The sequence below is a fragment of the Amblyomma maculatum genome, chromosome 8 (genome assembly GCF_055883805.1).
Source record: "Amblyomma maculatum isolate TAMU_Amacu chromosome 8, ASM5588380v1, whole genome shotgun sequence".
NCBI lineage: Eukaryota > Metazoa > Arthropoda > Arachnida > Ixodida > Ixodidae > Amblyomma > Amblyomma maculatum.
In genome coordinates, this window is record NC_139351.1 from 111,859,212 (window position 1) to 111,885,486 (window position 26,275).

Genomic DNA, 26,275 nt, shown 5'->3' on the forward strand with positions numbered 1-26,275 from the left:
AGAAATAATCGCAATAGTCAGGACAGGCCGTTTAGCCATTAGTGAGTGAGCGAGTGAGTGACTTAGTTAGTTGGTTAGTTAGTTAGTTAGTTTAAATGACTGACTGACCGTCCGTTTCGTTCTGTAGAACATTTGAATCTGTTATGTAATAAGTGCTGTATTTCCGTGCATCAGAGCAAAACTCGTTGAAATGAAGAACAGACATATACGACGGCAATACTAACAGTCCTAAAGGTCTATCCGTCACGGTTCTATCCTGTCAGTTGCAAGACACTATTTACCGGATTGCTGGCACATATCTGCGAGGTTTCCTTTTAGACACTATAAATTTCTCACTCGCCTTATACCCGAGGAAACTGTCACGTGGTAACCAAACCACACAGAAATCGGAGAGAACACTAGTATATGTTTTAAATTTCTTGATATGAGCAGCTTCTGTCGGCGAAGCCTGTACTGTAATAAACACTAGTTACTTACTCCTGACATGAAGCCATATAAGTAAAGTTGTAAAGTTGAGTCTGGTACTTTTTCAGCGGCACATATGAAATGAACGCATTTTTTTTTCTTTGGTCTCCCCGTCTAGTGCTCTATGGCTGAGGAACTTCACAGATTAAGGCAAAATGAAGTGCGTGACTCAGCAATAAGAACGTGTTTAACTTACTGGTTTTTGTCCGAAAGTGAAGATTGAAAGTTCTAAACTAGTGCAATATTTGTTGTCGCAAGAACTCCCTGACGGTAACTCATTAATTAACAGGCATGATTTGAGGCTTTCGGGTCCAGAGTCTCCTTGCACAAAGACAAATAAAAAGCACGAATGCAACGCTAATGCCCTGGAGGTTTATCTTTCTCAGAAAATACCATTACTTTTCCTTCGATTTCATTCATTGCTTGCGAACAGGCGCTCGCCTTGTTATCCTCTGTAAAGTTGATGAGCTGTCTGTCTGCCAGTTCATTAAAATTGCTATCTGCGTGATATTAATACTTACGTAAATCACAAAAAACTCTTTGTCATCTTTCGCCATTCATCAAACTGTATCTGTAAAAAAATATGTAGGGCATGCATAATTACATCACGTGCTCAGAATGCTATAACATTCTTGAATCCGCCTTTTTCACAAGGCCGTTCTGCGCATGCGCGCCCTCCCCTGATCGCGATATGATCTCAAGGGCCATGTGCAGTATATATTGGTGTGACGCATATGCGACAGATGGCGGTACCTGTGAAGCACAGACATGGCCATTTCGCCGGCGGCTGCGTCTCCCAACGACATTTTAAACCAGTAGCAGACGTATTTTCAATCACTCCCAGGGGGCGCCACATTCTGTGAAAAAGGCGGGTTCTGCCCGGCTTCCTACTCCTCTTACGTCAGTGCTGCCCGACACATGCTCAGAGCCTCTGCAGCCATCGTTACTCCATCTTCCGCCACATCCTTCGGTTGTTCCCTCTGCACTTGAGTATTTGTTTTTCTCACGATATTTCATTCACGCGGCGATCATTCTACTGATATTCCGAAATTGAGTTATTTATGCACATATACACACACAATTAGGCGCAAGTGCCAACTGATGCGGAGGCCGCCACCAATCTTGGCCACGTCATGAGGTCACATGACGTCACACGTCTTGTAGACCAATCAGCGAATTCCCTGACAAACGCTGGAGGCCACGTTGTTTTAAGGCGTTTAACACTATGGCTCTTGATTCGACGATAGGTGGTTGCTTTTGCATTTGTCTACAGCTTACAGGATCGGGTGGGTTGCCAGGGAACTTGGCAACCCACTGTTCTCGTTGTAGAAAGGATGGCACTGAACAGGGCCCAAGGGGTAAACATAGTGTGGCCAGGTTCACGGAAACCTAAGGGTTGACTCGGGCAAAAAATATTTTGAAGCGAAAGATTATTGAAGCATATAAAATGATTTCGGGTAAAGATGGGGAGTGCGTGAGTGTACCGTCTGCGGCGCTCGGCAGGAACGAATAACAACTGGTTCGTTTGGACAAGTAGGACAAGATAGGCGCATTTGCTATTATTGTTGATGTATTTTTATTTTTTCTTGATCCGCATGTTTCTCCAAATTTTTCCTTCTTCTTATTGTGCCCTTCCTTTTCTTCTTCTTTGTCATCTTTTCTTCTTCTTCATACCACAAATAGTGAGTTGGTAGTTTGCGCATCGTCAGTGTCAACGTCTTGTTGTAATCTCTTGTGTGTGTGGGGGGGGGGGGGTGGAGGAGGGTGCGTGTGCGTGTGCGTGTGCGCGCGTGCATGTGTGTGTGTGTGTGTGTGTGTGTGTGTGTGTGTGTGTGTGTGTGTGTGTGTGTGTGTGTGTGTGTGTGTGTGTGTGTGTGTGTGTGTGTGTGTGTGTGTGTGTGTGTGTGTGTGTGTGTGTGTGTGTGTGTGTGTGTGTGTGTGAGAGAGAGAGAAAGAGAGAGAGAGAGAGAGACGGCAAACGGTGCGCCAGAAGTCGTAAGATTCATCTAACCAACTAGCCCGCACACAAAGTTCTACTGGGTTTCTCTGGTGTCTTGAGATTGCCCTGTCATAGCAGAATTGGCAGGATCGAATTACTAGCATGAGAAGCACTCTCGAAATTGAAATTGAACCAATTTTTCCAACTCCGATTCAGGCTACGCCTAGGCCGAGCAGGCACATTTGTAGAGCCTGATTTAAGCTCTGCTTTCTACCTCAGTTACTGATGCCTACTTGGGCAGCATAGATCATATGATATGTCAGCGGATATAAACCATTGCAAATCAATCAAAATCATGGAATGCCAAGGTAAACCACGCAAAACTAGCTCTGACTGACATATCGCCCCATAATTCGTTATTATCCCGGGTTTTTTTTTCTTTTTGTTCAATATGGGGGGGGGGGGGGGGGGGGCTTTTATTGCTGCCACGTTAAAAAGCATGTACTGAACGCTGGGATGCAACTCATGCGGCTACACGGTATTTAGAATAGCACCGGCCGCACCTTTAAACAGAATTGAAAACATTTTCACGCATGAAAGGGTTGCTACAACAGGAGTGTTTTAAAAATGTATTCGCAGAATTAGAGCATTGCAATGTCCCTTCAGTCCTCTCTTTCGTGAGCGCAAACATGGACGTAAGTCCATGTTTTCACTACGGGCTATTTGCATGAAAATATGCTGCATAAAAGGCAAGGAAGCAGCAGGTCAGGTACTTCCTGGATATAAAAGCTGCTTGCCTTGAGAATAAGCGCTGGGCACCACTTTAAACAGTCGCCATAACATAAAGTTCATAGGGCATTCGGCCGCTCGTTAAGACGTCGTTAGGGGATTACGACGGTACGCCTTCCATTCCTGGCTGTAGAAGCCATACTTACCTGAGTGGAGACAGAGAGATGCCCACGCAGTGAAATATCCTTTCGCATTTAGGAGGAGCACGCGCCTTTTAGTAATTAGGCTTTGCTGACTGTTTCACCGTTGGACCTTTAAACTAAAGCTTGCCCATTTTCATAATTGCACTGCTCTTTTCCATTTCCTGAGGCTAAAAGAAAGGCAAGAGGCAGTGACGAAACTAGGCTTTTTGGGCGGCATTATAAACAAGCAGACACACCGACGTACCGCATTATTACACCGCTGTAGTCAACACTTTACCCATATGCCGTATTGCGCCTGCACAACACTTGGTTTATTTGTGCTTAACCAGATACGCCTAATACGTTAATAAGCCGCTATATGAAAATGATGCAATTATTTTGGCTTTTGCGACCACTTATGCGTGGTGCTCGACTGCTGATTCCGAGGACGCGGGTTTGGTCTCGACTGACGCGCCTTAATGCATGCGAAACACAAACAACCTGCCTGCTGTGCGGCGTCAGTGCGTCTTAAAGGTCCCCAGGTGGTCTGAATATTGGGAACCCTCCACTACGGCGTCATAGCCTGAGCCGCTTCGGGACGTTGGAAAATATAAATCCAAAGCTAATTTTCTGAAGTGCTCAGTTTGGTGTAATGCAGGAGTGGACTCTTCACTCCGAGAATTTACTACGAAAACAAAAAGCACTGTCATATTATCATCCTGATCATGTGGTTCTGACAACATTACATCAAAGTTTTTTAAGCAGACTAAAACATATTTATCGTTATGCTTGGCTAAACTTTTCTAGCAATCCCTGGACCATGTATGTTACCCCTGGAATGGAAGGTGGGGAAGGTGGTTTCCCTGTACAAGTCTGGTAACAAACAGTCGCCCTTAAACTACCGACCCATTTCGCTATTTTTAGAATCATATTCATTTTTTACCTCCGTTCAGCATGGTTTCCGTCCATCACTGTCGTATGAAACGCAGCTCCTGTATTTCACTTATTCATTTAATGTACTATTAGATAACAGCTCCCAGGCAGATTGTACTTTGCTTGACTTTGCTAAAGCTTTTGAAAACGTTAACCACAAACTCCTCATGCTTAAACTTTCTGTAGTAACATGGATGTGGAAATATTAACACGGCTTGAATATTTTATGACTAACCGTTCTTAGTACGTTAATATTAACGGCCACGACTCTCAATTAATAAATGTAACGTCTGGAGTGCCTCAGAGCTCAGTTCTGGGTCTTTTACTTTTCTTAATATATAATAATGATCTGCATACCTGTGTCTCATCTCGCATACACTTATACAGCATACACGCATACAGTTCTCTAATGTGCACTGACATCGCACAGCACACGGGCGCCTTGCTTTTCGCCTCCATCGAAAAGCGGCTGCCTAGGTCAGGATTCGATCCCGCGTACTTGGGCGCAGTAGTCGAGCGCCGTAACCACTGCGCCACCGCGGCGGGGTTATTGTGTTTGTTTTCTAAAACTGCCGCTTTTTGTTAAGTTAGGAGTTTTGTAAACCCAGTTCCCTCTACAATACCTAGGCGATTGAGGGTAAGCAAAATAAATAAATCAATCAGACTTTCTACACTCACTGGAAGGCGAAGGCCTCTCCCAAAGCCATTACGTCGGTGCTGTGAGAGCTGCATGTACTTGATTTCCGCGAAATATTAGATAGGCGTTCGCCCGCCGTACTTTATAACATCCCCAGCCATATAAGCCTTTCCTTGCAAGCCACTCTTTCACCGTTCGAGCTTGCCGGTTGTCTCAATTGCCTTTCGCTTTACACATCCCCGCCATGCCCATTTGCTATTCTTGATTTTTACTATAATTTTGGTTCCTCGTGTTTGTTCTCTGACTCACTCTGCACGCTTTTCGTCTCAGATCGTCACCCCTCTCTTTCTCTTCATTTGTCCTCAATTTATTGTGAGAATTTTACGTTTCCTTAAAATTTTTCCCCCTAGGTGTGATACAGCTGTTATATGCCTACTTCTAGAGGAATAGAGCTAGGTTGCCATTTATGACCTGAAAATACGATGGCAATTTTATTTTTAGAACATACTACAAGCCTCTTTCAAGGCCATTGCAGGATTGGAGTACGCCATGATTTTTATAATCATCGCTAGCAGCGACTGACTGATGCCACTGACGCCGCTAGCGAGTGAAGACAACGTGACTACGTAGAACACCGTCGCCGCCATGCAGACAGAGGAGGAGGGGGTCCCCCCCCCCCCCCCCCCCCCCCCTCTTCCTGCGTGGCGGCAAGGGTGCACTCCGGTTGCCGCAACGCCGGCTCGCTATTAGCGTATCAGGGTGCGTGCATCCCGTTATCACTCGCTTCAGTCAATCGCTGCTATCTGTTCGTCGCGCAACGTTCCTGTGAGCCCATGCGCTGCCTCCTGCCACCTCCCGATAACTAAATTGCTCTCTCCTTTTCTCCGACCACAAAGCTTCTTTCATGACAGCCAAGAACTGTAAATGGAGTGTTTCTCGAAGAAATATGCATGAAAACGTAAAAAAAAAAGAAGAAACGTCTCTAATTTTACATACGTGTCTTGCTCGAAATCTTTGGTTCAATCTATCGAAAAGGTGAAACAGCTAATGAGCTGAGCTCAAATTTCGCATTAGGAAGTCACGTAATTGTGGGCAATTTTCTAATACGGCAGGGCATGGTGGGAATCGAGACCCTTACATCTCGATTCAGACACACTACCGCTGGGCCATAGAGCTACGTCAGTGGCTTGGTTAAAGCGGGTCTCTATTTTTAATTTCATGTCGGTCGGTAGTTCACATTAATGACTGCGCCTTGAGGAGTATGTGGCTGGTTTTATAAGGAAATTCAGAAAGGAATTATTTGGCCAGGCTTATAAATGACTTTTTATAAAAACAAATTTAAAGGAAATAAGACTTCTTGGTGGCATAAGAAAGTAATGATGTCCACCGTACGCGATATGTCTTAATTTTCGGGTATACTTACGTATGATGAATTATATCGTCTTAAAGGAGTGGAGTACGCCGTTGTACCCTACCGTAGAATGCTAGGGCGGGCTGGACATATATTAAGAAGGAGATATATATCGATGAACTTTAGTACGCCTTTGCGGAGTGGTATACGTTATTACGCAGTAACTTTAGGAATATAGCACTAATAATACTGCCAGCAAGTAAGACGTTGCGATTTCAGGAATTTAGTATTATTAATATTACTGCCAGCATACCATTTTCACAGAAGCAAAAGCAGATGGGCTCGTCTTCGAGCTTGGTCATCCTTGGAGCTTTCTCTTTCTGATCGCAAACAACAATAACAATATAGTTCATCTTCCTCTCATTTTCCCCGAATCAAACACCAAGAAAATCGAAACTTAATTTGCGTTGTATTCATTTCGAGCATGGCAGTCATACTCATTTCAGTCCCATTGTTATTCAACCAGGATCGAAGAAATGCTGATATGGAATAATAAGTCAAGGTAGACTTGTTGATTCGCTTCACGGGATACCAAATATGTTTTCTTGCAAAATCAGCGTGAAAGAGAACACTGCGAAAAATTGAAAAAACTTGATGGCACGTTTTGCGTGGTCATCCGCCTGAATTCTTGGGCTAACAGAAGTAGCTTAATCGTTTTTCACGCAAGCTCCTTCACCGTAAGTGGGCAAGTGTCGTCAAAATACAAAAAGAGCTATCATATGCGCAGCCAAAACGCAAACATTCGCATAATTAAGGCAGCGCCAACCAGAGAAGGGACAGAAAAGCTCCGTGCATTCCTCATGGCATTCCGTGCACTCAGGTTGTGTGTATTCGTTGTACGCAGGAAGCTTGGTACCTCAGGCTCTCAAATGAAGGCTGCGATTGTCCAGAAAGCTGCGCAGACGCATGCCGCATAAGGAATGTAGTTTCCTCCTGGTTTGCATACCTGTGAAAGCTCGAGTGCATGGGGAGTATAATTTGCGACTTTTTCAGCAACCCAGCCTCGATCTTGTCCGCGCTGGAAAAAAAACAAAGCTGGCAGTTTTCTCGGGCATGATATTTTTTTCCCCCTCTAGACTGCGTCTTGAATGATTTTGTATGCTTTCTTTTTGTGTTCACTTCCCAAGAGTACCCCCGATCTGCGTAGTATCCTTGTGAGTAGTACATTTCCGGAAGCAAGTTTTCTGCCCGCAAGGCTACTGCAGGAAAGCATCGTGTCCCTCCGAAAAGCGTCCTTGATGGGGTTACTTGATGGGGCTTGGGAAACCGGAAGGACTGACGTAAGTAGCTATCGTCGTAAAGCGGTCTGAATGTTGATTACTTGTGTTAATATGAATGCACCCCGTCCATATGCAGGAATACATTAAGCGTGACAGCACACGGACGTGCTTTTTGTTTACTTGTGTACACCGGGTGCACCCCATCCACGTGCAGGCCTAGCGAGCGGTGACGGTCCACGTAGCACTCTAAACCCGAAAGACCTCAGGGCCTGTCCAGTCCAAGCGATGTCTCAGAACGCGCGGCTCTTTCGCCCATCATTGCCCGTCTCGTCGCCGGCTGGCTTTAGAGCGCGAGAAAAATAAACCTAGCACCTTCTCGGAAGCAGCGCCCGATGGAGCAGCAGCGGCCGCACTCTCGGTCTGTTTGTCCTCCGAGGGGGGCTAGGAAGGATAAGGCGCGCCGGTAGTGACCGCGACGGTGGTGCTCGGGCGGCAACGGACCGGCGCCCGCGGCCGCCGTGCGCCCCGCAGACATCGATTGGGCGGCGCAGCACCCGCCGACGAGGGCGGCCGCCAATCAATGCGGCCTTCGCGCGCCGCCCGTGCGACGGGAGATGCACGGCGGGGGTGCGCAGCTGGCGACATTTTCGGGGCGTCCTTGACCCCAGACCCACATGCGTCTGGTGGCCCCGCTACGTGCAAGGTGGGAAAGCGTGGGCCCAGGTGCTGCGCGAAGGGGTTGATTGCGCACGCGGTGTGCCCTGACCGAAAGTGGTGAATATAGAAAGAGCGAAATACTCTTTAACGTAGACTATATGCCTGCCTAGTCTGCGTTAAATGTAGACTGGGCGGTATTTTCGGCCGTCCCTGACCCGTAACCCACCTGCGCGTGGTGGCCATGATGCGCTTGCCGTGGGGAAGGGTGTGAGGCAGTGCAGCCTAAGGAAGCACGTGGTTTCTCTTGGCAAACAGGGGTTAGCTAAACCAAATTTTTAGGCCTCTTTAACAGACCTGGAAATGCAGGCTACATAGACTACATAGTTCTAGAGGTGTTGAGGCGGATAACTGAGTAATTTGCGGCAAATCGACAATACTGTTTTTTTTTTTTTTAGATATTTTGCCCTTTCACAGAGACGTTGGCTACGCTTAGTTATGTGGCCTATAACGAAGGTAATGATGCAGCGAAGTGATGACGCAACGCGCTTAACTTTTTTTACGGACAAGAACGGTAACGGAGACGCAACATAGAGCGCGAATGGTTCCACAATGATTCATCAACCAGGCTTAATCCTCCACTTCTTGCAGAGAAGGCATTGCCAGGCTCCCTCAAAGGCAGCATTTAAACCGATGTATTCAACAAGGGGTTGATACGAAGGCCTTGTATAACAGTGCAATGGGGCACATTTTTCGCATGCAAAAAGAGTTTAGTCATATTGAGGCGCCACGTTTGCTCCGAAAATATCTGCGCGCAGAGAACAAAGAGATGGTCGATGACAGTGAGATGACGTTTCATGAAATGTTGCCGGGCCTAGCGCGAGCGCTCCTGTCCTCGCCACTGCCCGCTCCTTTTTCCTTTACCATCCGTAACAATATATATATGATTAGACTGAATCAGCTGCCATTTAGGAACACAAGGGATGAATGTTTAAGCTAACTCCCATGTCACTGTTTGTCGTTGTCAAGATTTATCGCTAATATGGAAAAGCTCATAAATACGGCAAGCTTCCCGAGCAAATTGTATATTCACGCGCGCTTCCGACGCGATGTGGAATGCGTCTACCGTCAGATCTGCAAATGTTGGCTGCCGTTCGATAGAAAATCATTCACACCAATAAGTCCAAAAGAGTGTACTGAGAAGAGATAGAACAACGACAACAACAGCCGTCGAGCGCAATAACCTGCTTGCAAACAGCCGGCCGTCGCTGTGTCGCTGTTCGTGCCGAGTGCTTGGCATTCTTGCCGTAACGAACTGCCGTGGGACGTCGTGGCCGAGCCGTTGCCTTAGTCGTGCCAATTACGACGCTCCGAGGACCTCTTCGGCCACTGTGTCCACTTAGGGAATCGCTAGCATTCGGTAATATTCTTTGTTCTCGCGTTCCTATGCCATCTCGACACGATTGGTGTCTTGGTTATTCCCAACAGCGTTAGGTCGGTTACCGGGCCTAACTACAACCCGCGCCAATCGGTCCGATTCTAGGTGTCAGACTATGCAGCAAGTCGCCATCCATCTTATTATTGTTTATTTAACCGGCCACGGATTTTTGGCAGCTGAGATGGTCCTTGCTTCGGTCATAATTAATGAACAGTTTTGTCTAGCGGAAATACATTTTACCAGCGCTTGTTGATAGCGTGAACTTCGTAAAACGAAACTACGTCTTTGGCGCACTAACCAGAATTCGGTCGCCATGGAGAGAGCGAAGGCAGCCCTTTAGTGAAATAAAAAAAATCTATCCGGAATGTGAAAACGTTCGACAGGCTGCTCTCGCATTGAGATGGGTGCAACGGAAAAGTGCAGGAAGTTGCAGTCATAAAATTGAGCGAATATATTTCCAGGGAAGTTGGAAAAAATAGTTTTAATGTCTGTCGAAATCTTCGACGCCCTACACTTTCGCAAACGCGATATATATATATATATATATATATATATATATATATATATATATATAGAGAGAGAGAGAGAGAGAGGGCAAGTAAATAGAGGTCTGCGTCAGCTCGAACACACAACCAACTGCTGATCACGGAGAAGCCATCTTTAAGCTCTCGCCGAACTTCTTCATGGTCACCATCAATGAGTAAAAGCTTGTGTGAGTAGTCCAGAACAAAAGAGTCTCAAAGAAGCGTATCGTACTATTATGCAGTTATCTCTGCCCAGCGTCATCCCAAGATAGTTTCTAATTTAATCTTTCCAATAGAGACTCCACCGTGCATCCTCAGCGATGTTTCTCTCCCGCTACTGCCGACTTTCTTTAATCGCACATAGCTATCCTGCTAATCAATCAGCTTATTACATGTGCCATTCAAATCCTTTGTTTCAGTTTGCCCTTTCCAGCATGCCACTGACATTTTCTCACGCGAATTTTCAAAAATATTCGCTTCCAGCGCATCAGCGATGTAGCTACATTTAAAAGCCCCCGTGGACAGAAAGGCTAGGGCCGTTCATGTCTATATATAGCCATCACCTTTTCAAAGACAAGAAATGGATACGGGCGTTTCGAAGTTGCCTAGCCTGCCCAGGAAGTGCTGTCTAGAGCTGTCCCTTTCAATTGCCATAACGATGGCGGTTTGACAATTAAGGTCTCCCTTGATGCTAGACGTTTTTTTTTTTTTTTTTTTTTCCAATTTAGACTATGGGTTGACGTAAATTACGATCGGCATGAACATTCACCTTTTGCACTTTTGCACTCGAAGGATACAGAGAAAAAGAAAACTTTGGTTCGGTTTGATTGATGGTTCTTTAACATGCTCTGACATCGCACAGCACACGGGCGCCTTGCTTTTCACCTCCATCGAAAAGCGGCCGCCGCGACCAGGGTTCGATTTCGCTACCTTGGGCGCAGCATTCTAGAGCTCTAACCTCTGCACCACCGCGGCGGGATAACTTTGCTTGTACCGTATTTGAAATAATAAATAAACCTTGTAAACGTTGAATAACAGCACAAGCATAAAACAATCACCAGTTGTTGCTTTTTTAAACCACTTAGAAAAGTAACATTTTATTAAAAATTCATTAGTATAGACAGCAATGTGAACTACTTATATACTTTGTCATCACTGATTTTTGTGTAGGCAACTCTTAGCAAGGCTTGCCTACTACATACTATGGCTTACTATCACGTTAATCGGCTACCGCGTTTTGGTCCCCGCTAAACCACGCTGCTACCACAGCAATTGCTCCACTTAACAGAGCGCATAAATGTAAGTCGTCGCTTCGATTAAATTTCGGCTCACGTTAGGAAACGACGCCGAGAGTACAAATGGGTACCCTCCACTACAGCGTCTATACTGTTTATGGAGTAGATTATAGACAACTTTTATCAGGGCCTTCTAGCTTGCACGTTCTATTTAGCCCATTGTCGACGTCAAGAACGTCGATCTCACCAAGGTCCGGTGCTTTTTGTTCATCGAACCTTCTTGGCTAGCAGAAACATGTTTCACATTCACGTGGAGGCCAGCGCGGGAAATGGCGAGAGCCGACCACATCTGATACGAGTCTCGCGAGACACCCTTGACCCGACGGCGACCTGACCCACATGGTGTCAGCGACGCTCCCCCGCTATACGCCGGTACTCTGCGTTTCTACTGACGACGGTGTGCTAATGCAGAGCCTTCGGGGGTTTATTCAGGTCACCGTTGGCATCGAGCGAACCGCTAGAGCTGGGACAAGTACAATGCGCTCATGTGTTCTGACCAGCAACAATAGGCGCCAAAACATTTCAGAAAGTTAATATATCAGCCTGTCGCCACTAAAGCTAGTTCTTCTAGTAGTAGTTGGAACGCAACTACGACGTGCTCAGGGTCGCCGCTGAGGTCATGCGGAATCCTCGCTACCTGACTACCCCTTCCAGTTCAGTATAGTCTGGTGACCAAATCCAGTGATGGAACGCGATTATATACGCGTGTGTTTGGGGGATTGGGGGAAGCGGAGGCCTTCAAGTTACCCTGGCAGCAAATACACTATGCCAGCCCGCCCTGTTCATTGGGAAGTGCACCATCGTTTCTAGATTTTTTGCCGTGAATTGTTTCTTAAAAACGTCAGAAATACACAGCGCTATAAGAGGTAGTACGTTCGAAATGTTTTTGTAGCATTGCATCCTTTTTTTTAATACTTCTGGTAATGAAATGTTAAAGATGGTTACTTAAGTATTGTATAGGTTTCGCACAGACATCTGGAGAGGCATAATAATTTGACTCAAGTTGAGCGCGGAAAGATCTCGACAGATAACATGATAATGTTATCACTATCTGGAGTGAGCATTAAAGTCTTTACGTCCTTTACTAACTCTCGTCAACTATAAGCATAAAAATGTGTTATAACTGATAAATTACAAAAGCAGTAGATGCACCCAAATTATCTTGACTCTCGTTTTTAAAGCAGATGTGATCACTTTCATGGGGGTCCGTTATTCTGTACTGGCGATAACTATTTTACTTGTGCTTGCTCTGTTCTCGCTACTTTACTTTTATTTATATTTGTTTTCTGCTCTGTTCATTTATTCTTGTCCATCCATCCACTTCCCTGCTTCCTTTTTTTTTTTCTTCTTCAGTCGTCATCTCGGAATTGGAGGTTGCATTTCGAAAGCCCGTACTATACATCTATGCCGGGAGCATTTATGATCTGCACAGCCTAACCTATTGACTCCCTAGAACCAGAAATGCCCCACGGTATCTTTGCCTGCGCATTGCAAAATAACAGGACAAATGAAAACGGAAATAGAGCCAGAAATGGCGAACAGTTGATTTGTTCCTTGTTGTTTTTCTTTCTCCGGCGCCCTCTTTCGGTCTAGATATGCACCCCACTCAAGAATATCCGGCCTCGAAGTTGACCGTAATCGTCCAACCGCGCACGCACCGACACACACTCACAACGTCGGCATCTGGCGTCGAGAACCAACTGCGGGTAATTTTGGGGGAGTATTTTGTTTTTCTTCCGTCTTTTTCTCTCTATCGCCGGTGCTCGGCCGTTTCCTGCCAGAGCCCCTGTTCCGGTGGGGCGAGCATCCCATAAAAATGAAAATGAGCTCGATGCGTTGCATGTCCTATATAGGCTGCTCCGTCGCATGGCCAGGTATGCGCGAATGCGGACCATTGGACGACAGCTCATATACCAGAACTGACCACCTTCCTTCTTCGCACCGCGCCCCTGACACGTTAGAATTTTCTTACCTCTTTCCGCTATTTCTATTCTTTGTTTAGATTTACTTTTTATTTCATTTTGTGCCTCATATCGAGCGCACTTTTTTTTTTCAGAAAGCCCGCGATCGCATGCGATCAGACGTATGCGAATAGGTGGCGGTTAAGGCGTCATACGGCAATGCGGACCCACCGCATACGCCGAGGAGTAGCGTGAAACTATTTGCAAGGAAGTGGAGAGGAAATATGGCCGCAAGAGTTTTCCTACCGGATGGAACGTCATTCCTGCAAAATGGGCTGGCGAAAAAAAAAAAGGGGGGGGGGGGAGGAGGAGGGGGGGAGGGGTCAGAATAAGGTATGTGGGTCTGATAGCAGGTCTCAGCTTTTTCTTGTTTTTTTTCTGCGCTGTACTGAAAACGCTTCCTAGTACATGAGAAAGTCGGCGCGTTCTATAATTACTTAAAACATTAATTAATGTTACTCTAGGTACATGCTTGGACTTGCATAGCTTCGTAAAGAAAGAGTAAAGTAGTAAAAGCCTCATACTTAAGCGGTTTTCTTTGTGTTGTCTAATATCATAATCCTCTAGTTACCGTTTAAATCTCATCTCTGTGCAGTTAGATGGACAGAAATGCCCCTTGTTCTGTTATGAACCCGCCATTGGTGAGTGTCGTCAGTGGCAGCCTAATTTGGGAACCCCAGTCTCTATATGCCCACCCCGATACCCATAACCGCACGCACCGAGTCCATCGTCCGCATACGTAGTGTCAGCCAGCCACAAACGCCGGCACCGCAACAGCGAAGGAGATGGAGTAGTAAACGGGCTCAGGCTGCTGTCCATTCCCCAAAATGGGAAGAAGAGGCGACATGAAGGAATACGGGAAAAAAGGAGGGGACGAGTGAGGCGCTCCTTACAAGGACCTCGCTCCCTCATCCATTATTCAGCACCGCCCGCAGATTGGGGATTCCTGCCGTGTGTGCGTGTGTGAGTGCGCGCGCGCTGCCGTCGCGCTGGCCTCGCTGTTTTCAGGCAAACATAAAATATTTAAACAAACAGAGAACCCGAATCTATCCTTCTCCTTCTATTTTAGTGGCCGGGCATGATGCCCAGAACTAGGTCTGGCGGCAGCATGCATCTGTCGCCGACGCAAGAGAGTGTGCGCGTCCCTTTTGATCTCTCTTCTCGTCCAGTCCTCGGCGCACCGGCGCGCGGCTCCTCGAGGGGAGCAGCAGCTCCCTATAAGGGAGCTGCTTCTTCCCAAAGGGACCTAACGCCTCCATACGCACTGTGCTGGTCACCGGGAGTGACGCGTTTTCTCGCACGGAATGAATCTCGTTCGCTCGCGGGCCGGAAACACCGCACGGGTGCGCGTGTAGATGAAGTGTCACAAGAACTAGACCTAAAGAGAGTGCTGCAGAGTAGCTGCTAACAATAAAAAGAAAGGGACGACCCTTGGTTATACAATGCTTATGCGCACATCTTGTTGTGTGTCCTTGAGTGCATTATCTTATTTGATTTCGTTCATCAGATGGTGCTTCAGCGCCTTTCATCTCGATTCCGCCTCGTTCAGTTTTTCGCATGAGTGGCTTTTTGGCTCCCACGGGAAAGGATGTATAGTTTCAAGTTTATTTTCTTACTTTCAATACTTCAATTGTAGCGGTTCGTGGCCGCAGTCAGCAGTTCGCGGAAAACACCTCTCCTATCTGCGACCTTTGAACGATACAATGACACCACGGCATATTGACGAGATTATATTTCTCGCCATGGGGGGGGGGGGGGGGGGGGGGGTGCTACTTTATCTACAAGGTCGAAGCTTTTGTCTATGAAGGTGTTGACAAATATGTGGGCGAGTGATGCCCGTGAATTACACAGGGAATGTCTAAAGCAGTTTTGAAAAAAAAAATTATTGACTAAAGAATAGATTATTACTGTGGGAGCTGACGCATATTACTAAGTAACGATGACGCTGTTGGGCTGCCGTCGTTCTGCACTGTCAAATGTTTTGATCTAAAGTGACCGCTGTGTTTCACAGTTTCAGAGTTCATATGCATCAAAAGAAAGACATCATAGTTTCTTCCTACACCCTTGCTTTTTTTTTTTTTTTTTTTGTTGGCATTCTGATAGTTGGCTCAAGGTAAAAATAGTGTCAGTGAACCGTCTCGGCCACCACTAGGATTCTTTGTTTTTCTTTTTTTTTTTGCCTGTGCTTTCTTCCTGTATAACGAGAATTTGTGGCAGCAGAGCGCACCGGTTTAATTCTGCCGCCTACGGTTATTTTCCGAACACGTAAATAGTATAATGCAAGAGAGTTTTTAACTTTAGCTTGCATCGAGGGGCGGTTATTTGGGCCGGGGTTCGATCCCGGGACTTTGACCTATAGGCAGCCGAACACTATAGATATGATCTGTCAATACATAAGGATTGTTTCTAGATCTAGTTTTAAGAACGCGCCCCGTTTCCATGCTAATCGTGTCCGCCAGACAAGGATTTCTGAAAGGATTTCTCCTTTCCCTAAGGACCGACTGACCTATGTTCAACTGTTGTTCACATGGAACCCTTCTCCACTTCAGTCCTCAAGGTTCTCACTTGAGTAAAGCGTCGTTTAAGCGACATACGGGAACCACGAAGTAGGAACTTTAGTCCGGGGTCATTGCTTTTATGAAAGGGCTTTTTTGAGACGGAAGCCGTTCTATGCTTATGGAACGAAATCCCGTACGCTATAGTTGTACGCGAGATCTGTCATATTCCGCGATATTCCATGAGATACGTTTTTTTAGCGTTCCTGCCATCTGCAATGTCACATGAACGCGCGCCAAGGAACCCCACGTGACAGGAGCGATAGTGTACCGTCCAAACTCACACTTGCCGGAGAAATAGTGACAGATGCTCGGCCTTTCCTTTTCTGTAAATCAATTATATATAGCACTGCAACGAACGCTGGTAAGAGGCAGATGATAGGAGAGAAAGGATAGGCTTTCGCCATTCTCCTCTTAAAAGACATCTGGAGACCATCTAATTCTATTGGTCAAGATCTGAAGGAACACCTACCTTGTCTTAATGCTGCAAGTGGGCCGCGGTTCATGCCCGGTTCCATAGCTCTTGTTAGCCACCGTCAATGCACCGTGGATTTCACAGGCAGTGAACGTCAAAACCAATTGCTTCGCATCGAAAAGCTGATAAAGCGTTTCTGTCCCACTATTTACCTCCCTGCACAGGTGTTTAGCAAGTCTAATTCGGCACGCTCACAAACACACGCGTGGAACGTAGATACCACACGTCGGTGTGTTCCTTTTCCGAAAACAAAGGCTGAGTGGGTGTATGAACTTTGCCATTTTCCAGTTAGTCTCGTAGTTCGCATAGTCCTTGCTCGACCTTTGACGTCCGTGAATAGAAAAAGCAATTACCGAGAGGGAAACGAGAGCGCATCCAAAAGGAACAGGTTTGCTCGACGGTGCGCCTTGCTGGCGTAAGGTCGTCCCTTGTTTGTTTGTTTTTTCTTATCCTTCAAGCTTACCGTGCCAAGCGGGTCGCGAGGCAGAGACCTGAGAAGAGAACAGTCCAGGCGGAGGCTCTTCATTGATCGACCAGGCAATGGCAGACCGCTGACCCCCGCGGCCGGTCGCAACGGTGTCGATTTTCTCTCTTTGCCCTCCACCTCTGAGAGTGTGTATGTTTGTGCGCGTGTTTGTCGCGGGGCTGGGCTGCCGTCTTTCCCGCGGTCTCTTTTCTACCGCGTCTCCCTCGACGACATGCTTCTCCTCCTCTTCCTGTACTCGTGTTCTTTGCCTTCTTTGCCCGATCACCTAATGGCCTCGATCGTTTTCTGAGCTGCTTCCACCATCCGCTTATTCGGCTCCCGGCTTCCTCCTCGGGGAGTCTTGACCTTTCTTCGGCGGCAGCTAGTTGCGTTGCGGACCAGCTCCGAGATAAAAAGGTGCCATACCAAAATTCTCAGCCTCGCTGTTGGCGCTCCAACTGTGGTATGTAGGCACTTGGTGAACGGGATAATTTTCTGGTACGCCAATAAAAACACTCTCTGGGTAGTCCAGGTGGGATAAGGTCGTGAAACTGCTTTTGAACGAGGTGGCCTCCCGAGCTGAAAAGAAAGGAGGGGGCATGGGTAGAGCACACCATACGAAAAAGAGAAAACTAAGGTGTGATCTCAAATGAAGGCAGTGTGCGATTGCCGTTAGAAAATTAAATAGTTTGAAATGAGAAAAAAAAAGGCAATTATGATGCTGGCAGGAATAATATATATGAGAAAGGCAGAGCTCCTGCCGAACCGTCGACTCCAAATAAAATTGGAAACAGTATGAAGCTATTTTTCGTTTGTGCGTAAATATATATATATATATATATATATATATATATATATATATATATATATATATATATATATATATATATATGTATATATATATATATATATGTATATATATATATATATGTGTGTGTGTGTGTGTGTGTGTGTGTGTGTGTGTGTGTGTGTGTGTGTGTGTGTGTGTGTGTGTGTGTGTGTGTGTGTGTGTGTGTGTGTGTGTGTGTGTGTGTGTGTGTGTGTGTGTGTGTGTGTGTGTGTGTGTGTGTGTGTGTGTGTGTGTGTGAACCGCGGTGCTCGTTACAGAGCTGATCGCAGTGATAAAGATATTTATGGTAATATTTCAGCAAAACGCCAATCGCCCATGCTTTGCAAATGGGCACTGTCATGGCGTAGAGGGGAAGGGACGGCGGACTGGTCGCTTCCACTTCCAATAAAGGTCTGCGCGTTTTAGATGGTTCTTTTGTGTTATACCACAAACAAAATTACGTGAGTAACCTCGAAATAGTGTGATCGGCTAAACGTTTGCCCGTTTTAGATTGCGTAAAAACATGTCTCAAGTTTGAAATTCAGTGGTGGTCTTCAGCTTTTTGCAATGCTAGGCTTTACCGCGAAGGCGTTGAAGCCTCGTTCTGCAGAATTTCCAGCTTTGGCGTCGACTCAGAGACCGAAAAATCACCTGAATTTCTCTCACGCGGAGTTGTTGGCAGGTGACATGGCCGAGCACTGATTGGCCGGAGGATTCTGTGACGTCACGAAACAACATTATTGGCCGACTTGACAAGAGCTGCCAACTCGGCCACATGCTCGGAGCTGACAGGAAGAAATAAGAACCGAACCTTCCGGAGCTGTGGGATGCCGAATAAAAACATTCTAGCGGGCCTTGATGCCTGGTGGCGCCACCGTGGTGTTGCAGCGGTTAGGGCGGTCGATTGCTGTACCCAAGGATGCGGGATCGAATCCCGGTCGCGGCGTCCGCTTTTCGATGGAGGCGTAAAGTAAGGCGCCGTGTACTGCGACTGATGTCAGTGCACGTTAAAGAACAAATTTATTGAGCACTTCACTACGGCATCTCTCACAGTGTGAGTAGATTTGAGACGTTAAAAGCATAAACCATAATCATTTATCCCTAGTGGTCTTGTGCCTAACCTGCTGGTTTACGACTGTATGCTCATGATTATGTGTGAGGTAATAGAGGCGCACTGTAATAGATTAGCGATTAAGGTAAAAGCAACATAAAAGGTATTGAACATTTAGTTTCAACACGGTTATTTTATTTTTCAAAGCGCGATTGTTTGTGACCCCATCGCGTAATGAAGCTGTTCGGAAGGGTACGCGAATCACCACTTCAATGTCGTTCTCTTCTTTTCTCACTTTGCTTCGAAATGCGCCCTCTTGGCACTACGATGCTTTGATGACAACATTTGTGTTCATAATAAGAATGGACTACCCTGTGCATGTACATAAATGAGGCTCCTTAAGGGGAACAGTAGACGGGAGATATCAAAGCTGTCTCGTCGTAGGAGAAGAAGCGTCGTCAAAACATTTTTTTCTAGTGTCCAAAATTTTTAGGATAAAGGTAGCTTGATTTAGATTTATTTTAACTCTAGGGCAACAATGGAAGCATCGGCGGACACCTTGCAAGAGGCAGCAAGCTTTATTGGTGTAATTCACTGAAGGCGGTAAATATTTTCTTCTGTATTTTAGTTTCTCGGCTAGAGGGGGTTGAGGGGATGGTTCATGTCGTAATTGAAGAAATGGGACTCTATATGGCGTTCCCGATACCGACACTATTATGGTCCTTTCGGGCTTCTGCACATTGAGCGCGCATGGGCTTCCGCTCTTCTAAATGCCTTTTTGTGGCACGTAAACGGCACACGCGGTGCCGTTCCATAATTTACGTAGGTTTTGCTCCTGATCAGTACAAACGTCTCTAATATCGACACTGCGCATATTTCTCTACCACCCACAAAGTGTCATTGCACTGTTGCTGCGCAAACTTAATACCACCCTAGCGAAAAAAACCGTATGAGTCATAAAAACCTCATACAAATTTCTCATACTGAACTCATACTAAACTCATACAAATCTCATACAGTCTCATATATTTTTCATATGTTAAATATTTGTATGAGATGATACGAGATTGATATGAGTTTAGTATGAGAAGTCTGTATGAGGTTATTGGGAATCAGGGTGTTTTCACTAGGGCAGGCAGCCACAAGCCACGGGATCATTAATGGCGCTTTGTTGTGAATGTTTAGTCCTACATAGGGCCCCTGCATTGCCAACTTACTCCTACACTGGACCCATTGGGCTTCCGCCGAGAGAAACAGGGCAGACGCAGGAAACAAGAAACAGAAAGGGTATTCTCGAATTCAGCCACCGCCACCTGGCGAATTTTCCCTGATAGCGTTTGAGCACGAACCGGTCGCTGATTTCGGTATGCGCCAGCTTCAGATAGCATGCGCGATGTGCTGTAAAGTATGCGCTCCTTGCGGCAAAACGACTTGCGAAACGTCTAACGCCCTGAATGCGTGGCGAAAGAGTGCAAATCAGGGGTGTCATTAGGAAGAACGTGGTTTACGTAAGCGTGTTTCGTCGTAGTTCGGCGCTTTTCTTTTTTCCTGACATGACTGGTCAGCATTCGCACATGTCTTGGCGCAAGCGTAGAAATAGGGCCTTTGCGCAATGAGAGTTTTTGCAATACAGCCCTATACTTTTTTCGCGGGAGTCGTCGAAACTGCTGCAGGTGACAAGCGTGTTTCTTTTGAGGTTGTGACTGACCACATCGTTTCTCGTAGATTTGGTTATATCTTTGTCGAAGACTGCCGGCACAAAGTGTGGAGTAGGTGAACGGATGGATGGATGGACTAAACTTTAATGTCCAACAAAGAAGGTGATCTACCCGCCTCCCGACACGCAGGTCAGGGGGCGGATGCCGCCGCCTCAGATGCAGGCTGGGAGGTCTTAGGTCCCAGCAGCCTCTTCAGCCAGTTGGACGAGTAGGAGCTGGAGCCCAGGGCCCGGGCTGCGAAGTAGGGTCTCCCAGGTGTCTCCACTGCCTATATTGTGTGTCCCTCTGGGAGGGCATTCCCATATTATGTGGTCGAGGGTCGCCCCACAAAGATTGCACTTATCACTTCTGGCCTCAGGGAACATGTGGTTCGCTATAACCGGGTGCGGATATGTATGCGTTTGCAATCGCCTCCACGCGACTGCTTGACTGCCGAAATTAATCAGTAGGTGAACGGATAATTTGCGCAGGGTATTTGAAATAAACCACCACTTATGGGTATTTTGAAGCAGGAACACTAAAGTCCACTTCATTGCACGTCTACTCTGGAGTGGGGTACCAGTGGCAGTACCAAAAGCATCACCGTGTTTATTTTTTTTTGTGCGCAAATAGTATTTCTTTTCTTTTGAAGGACTATAAGCAGATGAAACAGTACTGTTGCTTGAAACATTCTCACGAAGAGATGCAGCGAGACTTGTAGACAGTCAATAATGGCGATTGCAGTGCTCTCTGTGGTGTGACCCGAACCATCAATACCGACCTCTACACCGAATAGATTCCACTTGTGCCTTTTGAATTCCTCACAATTTGAGCAGGTGCCATCGTAACTGTCTAGACCGAATCCTCTTGAATGTGTCATACACAAACTACTTCTCACATAAAACAGGCATAGCGAGCAGCCCTTTGTGCTCTACATAAGATGTTTGTGAAAATTTCGAACATTTCGTAACCTCCTGTCAACGGTTTACTGCACATCGCAGGACACTGCGTAATAATTTAAGCTTAGCTAAAGACGCAACCTTGCGCCTTGAATATGTCCTGGGTCCTTGGTGCGACGTATCGTCGGCTTCGTGAGCTACAAAGGCCTTATTAACTTTTCTCAAGGACACAGGTTTGATCGAGGCCCTTTAAAACTCATCTGTGTGTGATTTTGTGCTTGTTAAAGTGGGTGACACGATTCTTTTTTTTTTCTGATTCATTTCCCCTCCTCTCCCACACTTTGTCACCCTCATCCCTCAATTCTCATCAGGAGTAGCATACTAGGCTCACCTCCAGGCAGACATCTCCTGTTCCCATTAAAATCTCTGTCTCTCTCTGTTGTCGGAAAAGGTTTTAAAGTAAATCTCACAAACGTTAGAAGTTTGCACTAGCACTCGGGCTAGAACTCTGTTGCAACATGCTCAATTATGCCGCAATAACTCTCCGATTAATACTTTTGTCTAAAGTGATTGAAGTTATAAGGCTTGAAGATGTTACCCAGGGGAACCAAGCAAGATTCTGCGCATTTGAGGTTGAGGTCATTCAAAGAAACTATGATCCGGTCTTGTACTATTTGGTCCGGTATGGTCTGGCATGATTCACCATTATCCGGCAAGCTTCCATCTGCTCCGGTATGCTGCTGTGTCGTGTGTGATTTGAGCATCTGGAAACCACGGACGGGGTATGAGGAACTTGGTGTGAAGTGTTCAGTATTTATTTCGACCACCTCGTGTTATTTACGAGGCCCAAGATGGCATAACGCACGAGTATTTTTGCATTTCGCCGCGTCCATGATTTGTTCCTGCGACCCCATTGGGCTGGGCAGCTGAAAACCAGTGAGTAGCTGCGGTGTCTCTGTAAAGCAACCTTTGTTCACAAGTGAAACAATTCTATTCCTGGAACCTACTTAACTGTCTGGTTCCGTATCGCTCGATGTGCACGTCAAGATACAGGGCTCCATCTTGCTAACCTTCTCCCCTTCCTCTCTCGTGCAGTGCGACCCCGCGGTGGGCATGAAGGCCCTGTTCGACATGATCGACAAGCGGCCAAAGAAATTGATGCTGTTCGGCGCAGCCTGCAACGCCGTCACCGACCCCATCGCCAAGGCGTCCCAGTTCTTCCAGCTCGTCCAGGTGAGTTTACTCTATAACCACGAGGCTCCCTTCTCCGACTGCTTAAAGATGGCGGCCAGAGTGGCGACATCCATCCAGATGTCGATGCGGACATATTCATCCTAGCCGAGGCCCTGGGGTTTGGAGGTAACAAAGGAGGCGTGAAAGACTCGGCGGTAGAGGTTAGCAAGATACATTTTGAGATTGGTGGATAAATATCAGGGAGGGGACGCATGGAAGCTAAACCAAAATCAAACACGAGTATTTATAGTTAATCTGGGTCTACAAGTAAAGTCATTAAAGTTGAAAGGTTATCAAAGTTAAAAAGCATAAATAAATATCGAGTTTGGTGATCGCTGCCACCACCCGCTTCAAAAGAGACGCTCCTAACATTCGTCCGTCCGTCCGCTAATCATTCATTACAACAAGAAGTGGACAAAATAGTCCTCTTCACATGGTAATGCCACTAATTATTTGAAATGACCGTAATGGCACAATGTATGCGAAATGTTGTCTTATTCGATTCGTGCCTACCTCGTCATGGGCCTTTTCGCCCACCGAGCACTAGTTTTAAAAAACACAGAGAACTAGTTTTAAAAAAAGCTACTTGCTCTTTTATTGCGATACTCGCTAGTTAAATATTACAGCGCAGCTGATGGGGATCATTTCACTCACGGAATGAAGGAATTATTAGGGCGAATGCACTATATGGCTCACGAGAACTAAAACCGTCAGCGAAGTGTCACCAGAAAGTCGCCACAGTGTTGTCAACAGAATGCGTCACCGGAAGTCGTGGTCCTAAAATGTTACGCAAAGTCGTTTGAAGGTGCACGCCTTCTTATCAGTCATATTGTTATGAGGCATGCCGGAGAACAGACAGAAGATGAACCGATGACAATGAGATGATTTTAATGCTGATGGGACAAGCGCGAGCGCTCCTGCCCGCGCAACTGTCCGCTTCTTCTTCCTCGCCCGCAACACTACTCGTTATACGAGTTACTTCACAACTATAATATTGCTACCTTAAGATTTGTGTTAGCTATGATATCTCTGAATTATATTTTATTATTTTTTATTTTTTATATTTTACTTTTTTTAGATCGATTTCTATTCCCATCGCGTCAAAAATTTTCAAATTATTTTACCAACACAAACTCCTAATTAATAATTTATCTATCGTACAGTCTGAGTCGACATCATGAATTGTATTTTTACACCAGCAATGAACTCTGGCCAATTCCCCACTGCTGGTATGTGTTATATATATAAGTATAAAAAAAGAAGAAAAAGATTGGCTGACTCGATGGGTGAATATAGATGGAAGACAACGGCTCACCGCCACGATGATGATCGGATGAAACCTGGCCCACGGGGCTTTCGGGCCACAGGTCATTAGCATCTAATGGCGGAGGCTCAAGTACGCACCGCATGGCATGGGCTGGGGTGATGCCCTCATGTGTCGCAGCGTCTGGGGTCTGTAGGGTTTTCTGGTCGGCGTCTCTGATCGTAGGGTCATCTGGTCGGGTCCCTCATCGTGTATTGTGGTGCTGTCGGTGACATCTTGGGTTGGTAGGATCATATGGTTGCATCCCTCCTTCGTCGTGTCTTGTGGTCAGGGCGGAGGACGGGGCGGTGACATGGCGAGATCGCGTCGAGTCCAGCAGGCTGGGGGAACAGCCAGGCAATGTCTCCGAGTCGTGATTCCGTTTTCTCAACGGTAGGTTCCACTCAGCAGCATCAGCCAGCCGCAAAAAGTAGAAACTTTTTATTACGATTAACTCCAGGCGTTAATTGCATATATGAAACTGACCGACGGGGTCAGTTTCGCATATGCATATGTGCGTGCGTGCGTGCGTGCGCGTGTGTGTGTGTGTGTGTGTGTGTGTGTGTGTGTGTGTGTGTGTGTGTGTGTGTGTGTGTGTGTGTGTGTGTGTGTGTGTGTGTGTGTGTGTGTGTGTGTGTGTGTGTGTGTGTGTGTGTGTGTGTGTGTGTGTGTGTGTGTGTGTGTGTGTGTGTGTGTGTGTGTGTGTGTGTGTGTGTGTGTGTGTGTGTGTGTGTGAACAACTTTTATTTCTACCAGAATGAAGGCCCCCTACTCCCCGCCCTTGGAACGCAGGGCTGGGGGACAGGGGCCGGGACTTCCGCGATTAGAGGCAGGCAAAGAGGTCTTGGTTCCTTGCGGCCTCTTTCGCCAGGTGGATGGCTTACTTCTGAAGAGTTGGGTCCTCGCTCCGCAGAAGGGTTTCCTAGGCTTCTCTATTATCTATTTTTGTCTTAGCCCTTGGGGAGCTAGCGCATTCCTAAATTACGTGGTTGAGGGTCCCTCTCTCCCCACATTGCTTACATTTATCGTCCTGTCTCTCATCTTTCTGGACGTGATAGGCCCAGACCGGTTTTGGCTAAGATCAAAGTGTAGTATCTTCGTGTATACATGAATCGCCTGGTAACGTCCTGACCTGTCGTGACGGTACAACGCGCGCCCCTTGTCGAGCACAACCAACAATTCATTAAATGCTTCAAATTTCACCAGCGTTCTATAATTTATTTACAGTAAAAGAAAAGCGCAGTGTCTGTCACTCGCGAAATCCCGCTATCCTCCTCACAGTAGACAAGGGGAATTTTGAAAAAAAAAAAAAAAAAGATGTTTCACGAGTTTTAAAGCGACGAGGCCAGTCTAACAGTAGCTGATCATGACATTCATTCATGTAAATTGCCTTTTGGGACTTTTGTTTTTCAAGTTTTGATCGAAGTGCCCTTTTGTGTTATGTCGTGTGCCAAAGCCAGGCAATAATGAAAAAACCTCTGGGTCGTGGCGCAGTTGGTAAAGCCCTGGGCTGGGTTTATTAATTTATTTTTTATATCACTCTCGAAAGCATCACACCTCTGATGATAACCTTCTGTCGAAAACAATGAAGCATTAAAAGATTTCGCCTTAAAATGACCACTGAAACTGCTTACCAAAACCTTTAACTTATGACGCTCTTTGCTGAATGCAGTTCTTTTACTTTATGGCGTCAGAGCGGGGCGCTGTTTGTCAATTTATGATATAACTGTTTAACTTTTTCCGACATGTAAACCACGAGCGCTGACGTCGACGACTGCAAACATCTTTCGCACATTTGACTGCCTAACGCGTGCGCCACCGTGAGCAAATACGAAACTGGTCAGCCGCTTCGGTGAACGCCTCCCCGACCCACGCTACGCCTCGCGCCCCGGGCGTCTCTCCGCAAACTGTCGTCGCGCGGACCACTGCCTCCAGATGCCGCTACCGCCGCTGGCTCCTTCACGGTAGCTGCGCAGCGCCATTACCACCATCACCACTCCATGCATCGACAACCCACTCAGTGCCTCCCGCATGCCTGTCGCTTCAGACAACGACGAGGGCACGTCCCCTTACCACAACCCTTACGACGTGCCTCGTACGTCCTGTATAGCCTTCCGGCACGCCGCGCACAACTCGGTTTTTGCTAGGAGGAGGAGGAGGAGACAACCCTTCCGCCCTGATGCGTCACTGCAGCCTTAAGCCGAGTTTTCCGCATGGTCGCGCCCGCCACCTTCCCGGAGCCACAGTCCCGAGAGCACGGCCAGGTAATCACGCTGAATGGTGGCGGGGAGGGAACAGCAAAGTTTTTCGGCCTGCTGCTTACGCCTTTTCCGCCTTTTCATCTTCTCGGTCGCATTTGTTCTCTTCTTCTTGCCACAC

General features: G+C 46.6%; 1 protein-coding gene across 6 annotated transcripts in view; it reads left to right on the forward strand.

Annotated features, from left to right (window-relative positions):
* The window catches only part of GABA-B-R2 (gamma-aminobutyric acid type B receptor subunit 2), a 332,986-nt gene that overhangs the window by 176,195 nt on the left and 130,516 nt on the right, over positions 1 to 26,275 (forward strand). For all 6 annotated transcript variants that reach the window (XM_084577253.1, XM_084577256.1, XM_084577254.1 and 3 more), the window contains exon 2: positions 22,456 to 22,593. In XM_084577253.1, the coding sequence (XP_084433379.1) occupies positions 22,456 to 22,593 (138 nt within the window). The remainder of the gene's footprint in view (positions 1 to 22,455; positions 22,594 to 26,275) is intronic.